The 11,625-nt window shown below is 34.6% G+C and overlaps 1 protein-coding gene across 1 annotated transcript; it reads left to right on the top strand.

The window, feature by feature from the left end:
• Positions 1 to 2,664: 2,664 nt before the first annotated feature.
• Positions 2,665 to 10,720, top strand: LOC125658047 (programmed cell death protein 4-like). Its single transcript, XM_048889094.2, has 9 exons — positions 2,665 to 3,166; positions 3,746 to 3,849; positions 4,554 to 4,667; positions 5,094 to 5,315; positions 5,505 to 5,717; positions 6,011 to 6,118; positions 8,095 to 8,205; positions 8,450 to 8,589; positions 8,827 to 10,720. Exons 1-9 carry the CDS (start codon positions 2,893 to 2,895, stop codon positions 8,885 to 8,887), a joined length of 1,347 nt encoding a protein of 448 aa, XP_048745051.2. The 5' UTR covers positions 2,665 to 2,892; the 3' UTR covers positions 8,888 to 10,720.
• Positions 10,721 to 11,625: the final 905 nt, after the last annotated feature.

The raw sequence follows: 11,625 nt of genomic DNA on the forward strand, positions 1-11,625 counted from the left end.
CGTGTATAGTGTTGAAAAGTCATAGGTTTTAATGTTATTGATTTGGGAAAAATTCTGCGTTTTCAAGTTTACTAAAAGTTCTTTAGAATTTTTTAGAATCCACATTTGATTAACACCACTTCTGGCATATGTAGTCGCACAGCAAGTTTGAAGTTTCTCCTTCACAGATGTTAATATTTTCGTGAGGAGCAAAGATAGGCGCTTGGTAGAGCACTTACTGGATTCAGCAATATATCTTTGTTTGTAAGGGTTTTTATGTAGTTTAGGAATCTAGTATAGGTACGGTAACTCATATTCACTCGACCCATTGACTGGGATATTAAATGTGTCTAAAACTGAAGCATGGTTTTGAAGAATTTCATCTTTTGAAAGGGCAGTTGGAGTATAAGTACGATCACCAAAATTGGAATCAATGCCAAGTTCGTTGAAAATACAGTTGTAATAATGAGCCTTACAAAGACAATGTTGTTACTAGCTTTGTCAGCTGGAACCAAAACATATTCCTCATGTAACCTATCTAATTCTTTTATCAATTCTGGTTTACTAAACACAGAAGGATAGATGGTACGTACTTTTGTTTTCATGTGTCTAATGCGGGATTTTAATATTCCTCGTATGCTTTTAACCCATTCTGACAATGTATCAAGTTCTTCGTTTTCATATTTAGCCCATCGTCTGGCATAATCTTCGACATAATTCACAATAGAGATGAAGTTCTGTCGCCAATTCAAAGACCGAGGTTCTCTGTATTTAGGACCTTTTAGAATAAGTGATTCGAGGTCTTCATTTTCAACTATATCAACATCACCAGTAATGACATGTCCAGCTAGACTATAGTTGAAAGAAGATGAAGAACACGTTGGTGGATTACGTATAAGATGGTCTACATCTAGGCACTGCAAAGTTTGTTCATAATTAAAACGTTTGGATGCAATAGTAGAAGTATAGCTGTAGGAAATACAGGGTGTAGACTTGAACTTGAAATAAGTTGGAATACACGACTGAACCCTTTTATGGCGAAGAATGTTGCTTATGTTGACAGCATCTATTCCATTGTTTGTAAATTTGAGCGTAAGGAACTGCATGGCGGCATGATTTGGAAGGAATATCATCCATGGTCCGTGCTGGTTTATAGAGTCTGTGGTAGGCAACATCCATAATCATAGAGTTAAGTCTATATTCAGGTGTTGAAAAATCCAAGTATAGACTAGCCATAGCTTCTTCAAATAACGTGTGTAAAACTCTCAATGGAACAGAGTAAAGTTTTGTACGAATATGATGTGGACCTAATTGTCTGTTGACGCAAGGCAAACGTGAATCAAACGTGACATCATTTATACTTAGTCTTTTATATGAACGATGTCCATGACTGCGTTTCCGTCTTTGGTTACTGGGAAAAAGTCCCATCACATTCACGTTATCTCCTTGTGGACTAGTCAAATTTCCCACATCATACACATTATCATTGCATCCATATGGAAATGCAGTGCCTAGGGTCCTGATCCAGTGAAATCTTAAAATACAAGTACTCAAAATTTTGATCTTGATTTTGATTTTATAACAATATTATGGAGCTGATCAAAGATCTGATTTTAATCAGATTGAAGTATCACTAGCCCCAAGGGCTACGAAATCTGTAATAAATTTCTTGTTCTGTATATATCTTAGCTAAATCCTAATATGCACCAGGAATAGGAAACAAAATAAGTTCGTCTGAAAAAGAACAAATGCCCCTAACAATGTCCATACTGATGAAAGACTTTACATAATATATATTACATTTATACCATTTGACTTTTTTTTTTTTTTTTACTCTTTCTAGAGTCAGAACATTATCAAGTTTGATACATCCCTTTCTTCTTTTCCTAAATATACATTTAGTTATATACTGTACGTATCATCAGAATTAAAGAGGGAGTCTTTCAAATGACAAAGACATGTAATCAATATGGCCATTTTTCTGACAGTACAAAGGCCTCCTTTTTCTGCATGACTATGCATTGAGTTTTTCTTGCAGACGTGCGGTTGTAAAGGAGAAGATTTAGAAAATTTAAAAATATTGTCAACTTTGGACAGTTTTTGCCCCGCACCTAAAGGTCCTAAGAATTTACAATTAACGTACATGCTCTCTTAAAGCTTGTCCTTAAAGATGCTCCTTACCAAATTTGAAAAGAATGGGAAAGGTGATTAAAGAATTAAAGAAATTAAAGAATTCAAATGTTAACGAGCACTGTAGACATTTCAGCTCCACCCTAGCTGGTACCCATGCAAAACCCATACCCCTGTGGGCGATCTGAGCATGAAATTTACATGCACCACTTCGAGGTTATATCTGCTCCTTCTAAATATCCATTTAGTATCAATAGCAAAAATTAAAGACTACATATGCCAAGTTTGGCCCTACCCCTGGTGAAGTCAAACCTCTACCCCGGGAATTAATCTCCGATGTGCGGTTGTGGAGAAGAAAAATTGTAAATTTTAGGCAGCTTTTGGTCCGCTCCTAAGACCCCGTAAATGATCTCTAAAAGAAAGAAATCATGACATATTCATTTTTGGCCAATACTGTGCAAAATTACACGTCACTATCGCGAGTATTTACACGAAAGAGGTCAGCTGATTTTGTAAACAAATCGCTCTCCGTCACGTGATCGTATTCATCCAATATTTTGACAAGTTTATAGTATCACGTGATCTGCTATAATAACATTCAGGAAAAACAATCGTCATTCGCGGGAGGACAGAAAGTGTGTGTTGTGATAAATATTTTCTTCTAATAATCAGTTACTGTCTGCAGCTTTGCTATATTGCATGATAGAAGTGAGACATTGGAAAACCGTTTTACCATAATATTCGCCACCGTAAGTGCTGTCACTAGTAAATTTTAAAGTGAAAATGGCTATGCAAGCACAATTCCAAAATGGCGATGTGGATCCCGTGCGGATGAACGGGGTGATAGAAGGAGGCGTAGAGCTGGAAGAAGAAGTTGACAACACAGAGCAAGCGACTAGAAATGCTAGGAAAGTTAAGCGCATCCATCGCTCCAGCTCAGGATCAGAGTCATCTAATTCCAACCATGCAGTGGAGAAAAATCTGGCAGTTCCCCCTGCAGTTAGGAAGAATAGTCGAAAGTCTAGGGACGGGAGAGGTCGGGGCTTGCCAAAGAAAGGTTAGTTTTGCAGAATGACCTTGCTTTTTTAAGAAAGAAAATCGAAGTAATATAGTGCGTGATTGTTTGCTACAAGAATGATGTCGTGGTGTTTGTTTTCGTATAGCATACCACGTGGTGTCGGCCATTTTCCCCTTGTTTACAAACACACACAAAAACAACAAGTCGATAATTAATTCTTTGCTCAATGAATCAATATTAGCAGTGATATTAAGCTATTCTGCACCTTATCACGTAACAGCTCGTAGTACAGATGATTATTTTGATGACACTATAAAATTTGTGCACACTGGTAAACATTCTCAAAGGTGAAGGTCAATTTAATTCGGCACACAACAGAGCCCGTTTACCTTAGAGGCAACAATTAGGTCAATTGCCAGGTCAGCTCTGTAAATTATGAATTATCATTTTGAGTCCTTTGGCGTTAGGAAATCATGAACGTTATGACATATAATTATTATTATTAGTTTACTCTGCAATTCATGACATTGGGCAGATTTATTATCAAATATAGAAAGATAAGCAATGATAAATCTATGGAAAGAAAGGATTAAGGTGTGTAAATTTTCTTTTGAACAGGAGGAGCAGGTGGCAAGGGTACATGGGGTACTCTGGGCGAAGAGTTGTATGAGGATGGCCACTGTAAGGATGTTAAGGATCCAAATTATGACTCTGAAAGCGAGGTATATTTCACAAAATGGTAGACATAGTGTTGCATCATTTATACTACGTAAATCAGACATCATGTAAATAGAAATGATTAGTCTAAGAAAATATTAGGTTGATTTGTATCCATTGATATCTATTTAACTCAACACACACCGACACATTTATATACTTAACATTTACTCTCTAGCTGGAATTCACTATATAAGTACAATATTATAACTCCACAGCATAATATCAAATGTGTATTACTTTTGAATTATGAATTCTTTCAAAGTTAATAAATGAGTATAATTGGGGATTTTTTAAGGGTCTGTAGAGGACCAAAATACGGCCCCATTCCCAATGCTGAAAGGCAGTTTTTTCCCCGATTTAATGGCACTTAATAATTCTCGGAGGATGATAAAAAAAGAACTTGCAAATCATAAGTTTTTTTATTTTTTTTTATTTTGTTTAGATCTCACTCGGAATACTTTGGGTATTTACCTATGTTTGTAGCTTTATTGCATTTAAAAAAGATACTGCATTTTGAAATTTTAGTACTTCATTTTTTAGTGTATTTTCATTTAATTTGCCCTGTTTTGATGTCTTGGCTTGAGACATAGTAAAGGTATTTATTACTTAACCATTTTACAGCTTGTAATATATCCTCCCTTCCCTCCTCGTCCCCGTACAAATGAAATGTTCAATGTTTTATTCACCATAAAATCCTTTTTTACAGGATGAGTATGTTGTCGCAGTAATAAAACCGAAGGTCAGTCTCGAGGAATTCAACAATATTTTAGAGCCCGTGTTACTGGAGTATTACGATACCTCAAATACAGACGAAGTCGTTGTGAGTAACTGAAAGATATTTTCCATGGTTTTTTTTAATGTCATTAACTGGCTCCATTCCTAGTGCCACAAACAAGTAATTTTCCCCCAATCTGTAGTTGAAGTTTTGAGTAATGGATCTCCACATCCGCAATTGTAGTTTTTGAAAATACAGTAGTTTATGATACTTGTTTGTTCCACTTCAACACTTTTCCCCCAATTACACTGTAATCAGCCCCACTCCCAATGACAGAGAAAAAATCTGATTAATTGCTAGAAATAGTGTCACTTCTGACTTCGTCAATCATCAGGATATTAAGAACATTTGTACTTTAATTATACAACCACTGCATATTAAAGTAGAAGAAGTGATTGAAACTTTTGATATGGGCTTTGATGATTCAACCATGGATATGTGGATATAAAATTTTGGTTCTTTTATCTACAGAGAACAATTAAAGAATTGGATGTTAATGCCGAAAAATCCCAAATTCTGGAAATAGCAATCAGTAAGGCCTTGGATCACAAAGCAGCTCACCGGGAAATGACCTCTGTTCTGATCTCTGATTTATATGGCAAAATTCTTTCTGCTAAGGATGTAGCGACAGGATTTGATGCAATTCTCAATAACTTGGCAGAACTGACCATTGATACTCCAGAAGCACCTTCTGTAAGTTTAAGGAAAAACTGGAAAAAAAGTTGTAAATTTTAATGTGAAAAAGTAGTATTTTTATTATTTCATCACAAAACAACCCAAATGTACTTTTTGAATTGCAGTTTCAAGTCGTGTGTGAATTTATATTCATGGCTGTGTCATTTGATGCTAATTAACATGGACTGATTTATTTTCGAATTCCAGGTAATTGGTCAGTTTATTGCCCGAGCAATAGCAGATGACTGTATTGCACCTAAATATGTGACAACTTACAAAGGTTGTGTAGACGACCAACACAAACAGGCAGCATTAGATAAAGCAGAGCTCCTTCTCAGCAGAAAACACGGCATTGTCCGATTGGATAATATCTGGGGCACTGGTGGGGGAATTAGGCCGGTGAAATATCTTGTCAAACAAGTGAGTGTTTACTTTGGTGTTTTAAATACCATCTTGAGAATGCATAAAATAAAATATTTACATTTTAAGAAAACTGTTGTCATTCACACATTGAACATTTTAAATGGACCAAGGGGCCAACTTGCACTTGTTAAAGCGAATAAACAGATTTTTTAAAAGTACATTCCCCTATGATGATTAATGTTTGTGCATTCGGGACAGAGTGTATTAAGCTTACATTGTATGTATGGTCTAAATGTTCAATGAAGCTTGTCTGTGATCTTTGAGCCAGGTATGACTTTCTTGTTTTCCAGATGGTATTGCTATTAAAAGAATACCTATCATCAGGTGATATTGCAGAAGCCACCAGGTGTTTGCAAGAATTAGAGGTCCCACATTTTCATCATGAGTTGGTTTATGAGGTCAGCATTTTGATTAGATTTGCTATATATGTCTATATATAGACAGCCTAGAAAGCGATCTCTTTCTCTTTTCGAGTGCTGTTGTGTGAATTCTGACAGATTGACAGTTACAAAGGATGTGAATGATTATCCATGCATTTACTGTAAATAGAATGATTTTTTATTTCACAACTTGCTTAGAGTGTCATCTCTATAACAGTTATATTTATTTTAACATATCTAATAACAATTACTAAATGTTTTTATTTATTTGGTTTTGTCATGTCATCATACCTAACATACATTTATTACAATATTATATTTTTTATATAGCTAAAAAACATGTCTGAAAGACATTTTGTAATATGTGAATATAAACTAAACAACGTGATACCTAGACAAGCCTATTAAGGCCTGAAGGATTATTTCCAATGGGGTCCTTGAGACTGAAGATCAGGGGACATACTGTTTTTGTCCTATCTGTCATCCTGTCCTAAACTTTAATCTTGCTCATCACTCCTAAACTATTTAAGGTAGGGCTTTCATATTTTATAGATAGATTCCTTATGACAAAACCATTCATTTGTTTCCACCAAGGGCATCGAGTTTCACAAACACATCTTGTTTTCTTCTGTACAATAGATATTATGGCTAAATTTTTAGTTCGCCTGAGAAAAAAGGCTTGAATGAGCTTTTCTGATCAGAATTTATCCATTTTCTTGCTGTTGTCATTGTAAACTTTTCACAGGATTAGCAATCGGTTTTGAGGGTCAATTCGGAGCTGAAATTTGGCCCAATTCTAATCAGAGGTTTACATATTTATTACCAAAAGGCAGTGGAAGTTTTACCAAATAAAATCTTACTAAGTGTAGGATTAAAGTCAGATTGATTATTGCATATTTAAGTAAACTTCAAGCAGATCTGTAGTCTGGATCAATCTGACATTTGTGTATACTCTCTGTATAGAAATAAAAATCCCAGTTAAATGATGCTGATCTAATAAACAAAAATTAAAGAGTGCCTGATAAAAATTGTAAGTTTCTTGTATGCACTCAAATAAACGTACTTTATCAGGATTAATTGAAAATTTTGTATTTTAAATCAGGGTCTCCCCAAATATTGTATTCAACTTGGATATAGTAAGTCACACAAAGAGTCCAAACAGGTCTTTCCATAAGAAAAATGTTCTAAGCGCTGAAACTCTTTTTCTTTCAGTTTAAAATTTATAATGCTTCAACTCCCTAGAGTTTGATTCGGAGTAGTTTCAAAGGGCACACATATTAACTTTTAGAATCAGCCAATCAGCCTCTTCAACCCTCACTTTGAGTTCAGAAAAAATACTAATCAAAGGATCTAGATGTTTGTAGGGAGTACACACAAACGTCCGGATAATCGAGACTATAGCAGACTAGCTAATCAGCCATGTTGGATCCTTTGTAATTAGATAATTCATAATTATACCACTCTTTTTCTTTATAATGTAAGTTGTTAATTTATGTCTCCCCTCTTTCAGGAAGGGACATTGTTATAAATTTTATGAAATTATTCCATGGAAACTTGAGTTATCGCTTGCCATAGAAGGTGCTGATGAATGGATAGAGTGATTGCTATAGGGCACCCATCATATGGGACCCTACAAATCATCTTCTCCAGAACAGCAAGGCCATGTTACTAATATTGATATTGAAGCAATCTTATGTTGTGTGGATTCATGTCTGGTTATGTTATGGGCCGAGTGGGGTCATAATATGGGGTCAAAATTTTTCATGGGAATTAAGATGGTAAAGATCTTCTGAATAAGAGCAGAGCCAAGGTGACTCCTGTGAACATCTTGTTTAAAAATGTATCATATATATTCTCTTGTTTTGAACTTTCAAACTCAAAATATTTGTTTAAGGTCAAGTGTAAACCAACCACAAGAGACGAGGAAAGAAGGATCCAATATTTTTTGTTTCGTTACAAGATAAGTAATAACACCAAAACTTTTCTCATTACAGGCCACAGTTATGGTGCTGGAGGACTCCTCTGAAAGGGCTGCTCACAGAATGTGTGATTTTTTGAAATCTCTCAATGATACAGTGATTATCACACCACAGCAAATGTCTCAGGTAGTTATGTGCCACCTCTTTTCTACCATTGAGTTACTATCCCACTGCATACTTAAACTTGCATATTTTGCAGCCTTCCATTGCTTTAAAACAAATGTGACTCTCCCTTGCTTTGAAAATTGTGGAGGTATCCATCTTTTGTGAATAAATATGATTTCGATAGTCAAGTTTGTTAGCAAGTTAGCTTGGATATGTCGGGGTATGGAATTATTTCGTTTCCTAATTAAGATATCCTGCATTACAGGGATTTCAGAGAGTGTACGATGCCTTACCAGACATAGTGCTAGATGTTCCGGCAGCTTATACACTCCTGGAACGTTTTGCTGGGATGTGTCACAGAGAAGGAGTACTTAGTACGCCCCTCTTCAGGGAATTACCTCAAAGGTCAGTTGCCCTCACAAATCATGAACATTTATTTTGTGAGAGTGTGGTGACTTGATATGATAATATTTTACCCTCAATTGAACATAAATCTAGAGATTTACTTGAGTTAGAAGAATGATAATCAATCTTCATGTATTTGTGAAAATAGGCATCAATGCATTGTCCTTAAATATCTTGTAAATTTTTTAACAAAGTCGTTTATATTAGAATAATGCATTCATGTTTCTTTTTTTCCAGAGGAAGAAAGAGATTTGTGTCAGAAGGTGATGGCGGGAGAGTCAAGGATGCTGCTGTGTAGCTCCGCTTAGCATATCAAGGAAACCCATGACCTTGCATAATTCATCAGAAAGTGCCAAGGGATGTAACTCTCACAGAAAAATTTCCTGTTTAACATGAAAGGACTTCATGTTGTCAAAATTCTTTAAATCGTTATTTTGTAAAACCTTTAGTATTTTGGCAGCAGTTGGACCAGTATCAGTATTTCATCAAAACCACTATTATAGGGATGGCTATTTCAACATTTTAAGGAAGAAATCAAAATGGCAAATCAGAAAAAGAACTAAGTAGTAGTAATCTTTGACTAATCCTTTGTTATGGAATATGTACTTGCTTCATCAGTTTTTACAAGTTGCTTGTTTTAATTTTATAGTTAAAAACAATTGTGCTATGCTTGCTATTTAAATTTGCTGTAAATTTAATATTTGTTTTACATGACAGACCCTTCAATAGTGAGATACAGCTAATTTTAATTTGTGTATGTACTTGTAATATGTTTTGATTTTTTAAGTGCTGTTTTTTGATGTGATATGAAATTCTCATGAGCATATAAGAATTATATGGGCATTTAATAATTGATTTGATTGATATCACAGTTGCATCAGATTTAGAAATACAAAGTACTAGAAAAGGCACATAAAATGAATGTATGCTATGAAACATAATTGAATGTTATATAAAAATCTCTGCATCATAATGACTTCATGCTGTGGATGAACTGAACATTTCCTGATAAAAACAATCATGTCGTTGTGTAATGCATGCGTTACTGTACAGGAAACATACAGTCAGGCTTCATTTATCCAGACAACTGTACAGTCCGGCTTCAGTTATCCAGACACTTCAGTGTATGGACAATATTCTTCTAAATAAACATTTTTGGACATTGAATAATAAACATGATCTTTTTATCTGGTTGGTTAGCTTATCCAAATAACTTTGCCAGGAACCAAAGTGTTGGATTAATGTGGCTTGACTGTAAATTGTACTGTGATTTGTAATGGCACTGTTTTAATGCTATCCCTGTTTTAATTTCTGGTAGACTTTACTCGTGTGCACTAGCTGTTTCTAAATGAAGAATTTGGGGTCTTTATCATTGGGGAAATTTGGGTACCATCTATTTTTCATCTTCACCTCACAACTCCTTAATTCTAGTCATTCATTTACTGTCATTTCGGTTCCTCTTTAGTTCAGTCATCATTGATTGTGGATTTTTAGGGCAGAGAAAAGGTTAGTGTACAATATTTCTATATTCAATTTTATTTTTGCATTAGTGTGTGATTTTTAAAAGATTTTCTTTGTATTTGATATGTTTAATAGTGCTCTGGATATTTTGATTTCAGTTGAAAATTGCTTGTATGAGTTTAAAATTTCAATAGGGTTACTGTAGAGGAAGGTCTTTTTAAAAAACAAATTTGTAAATAGAAGGGTTCAAGAATTTCAATCCATGTAATTTCCATCATGGTGCATGTATTTGTAGAATATTAATTTATTTGATATTGGGTTTTTCAGCCGTTTGAGGAAAATGTAACAATAATTCCACATTCTGTTATTGTGTTCTCTATCTACTATCTTTTTCTTTGTATAAATAAGAGTGTTTTTTTTTTTTTTTTTTAAAAGTCACTATAGAATCCATTGTCACAAGTCCTATCTTTACACATGTATTTTGGGGTTATTTTGTATTAGAAATAATAACTAAATTTCAGTATATGAATATAACTATTTTGTTAAGAAATCTTATTAGTTATAATCCTTCTTACCTGTATTTCTGTAAGAGTTTGGTGCAACTATGAAGTTTGTTACACTGTTTAAGCATCTGCACTAAGTGTCAGACAATAAAAAATCAAAAATATAATGTTAATTTGTTTTTATGGTCTTCGAAAAACGGGAGCATACAGTTGCTGTTGTGTCTTGTCCATCCAAGCTCGTATCTCTTAACCTTTCATGAGAAATTGATATAAGGGATCACAAATGTTTCTCAGGACCAAGACTTGTGGACCAAGGTCTCTCAAGGTCATTTTGGAAAGGTCAATCACTCAACATATAAAACTTGATAATTTCAAGAGTTTCCCCATCTCCTAATCCTTTATCAGAAATTGATCAAATTCCTTGGGATGGGAATTTGGAAAGGTCAAGTTCACTTGGAGCAAATACCTTACATGTATATAAAGAAAAAGTTCATTATTTCAACAGTGTGTAGCTCACCTGAGACGAAAGCTCAAGTGAGCTTTTCTGATCACCTGTTGTCTGTCTGTAAACTTTTTACATTTTCGACTTCTCCAGAACCATTTTTACAAACTTTAATCTCTTGGGCCTTTCGTTATCAGGTATTTAGTATAAGCAACAGGGAAATGGATTTCAGAAGAACGTCTCGAGGTCATTTGGGAAAGGTCAAGGCCACTCATAACATACACCTTATATAAAGAAAAAGTTCCTTATTTCAACAGTTTCTGAACAGGTATTGATCATATTGCACAAATAAATAACAGGTAAATGGCTTTCAGACAAAGGTCACTCTTGAAAGGTCATTGTGTAAAGGTTAAGGTCACTTGGAACATACCTTGTTCATGAAAACAAACTCATTTCAGCAACATTTCAACAGTTATTAATCTTCTGGACTAAGGTCTCGTGAGGCGATTTTGGAAAGGTCACTCAGAACTTGCCTCATATGAGGAAAAAGTTCCTTATTTCAACAGTTTTTGAACAGATATTAATCATATATCAAACACAAAAGTAATAGGCAAATGACTTTCAGACAAA

This window comes from Ostrea edulis, chromosome 9, assembly GCF_947568905.1.
Source record: "Ostrea edulis chromosome 9, xbOstEdul1.1, whole genome shotgun sequence".
Lineage (NCBI taxonomy): Eukaryota > Metazoa > Mollusca > Bivalvia > Ostreida > Ostreidae > Ostrea > Ostrea edulis.

What these genes read in the sequence shown, in the direction of transcription:
- LOC125658047 (XM_048889094.2), top strand. Translation starts at nt 2,893, where the DNA reads ATGGCTATGCAAGCACAATTCCAAAATGGCGATGTGGATCCCGTGCGG. An exon ending in TGAAATATCTTGTCAAACAA is followed by an intron (nt 5,718 to 6,010) that starts GTGAGTGTTTAC and finishes CTTGTTTTCCAG; the next exon opens with ATGGTATTGCTATTAAAAGA. An exon ending in CACCACAGCAAATGTCTCAG is followed by an intron (nt 8,206 to 8,449) that starts GTAGTTATGTGC and finishes CCTGCATTACAG; the next exon opens with GGATTTCAGAGAGTGTACGA.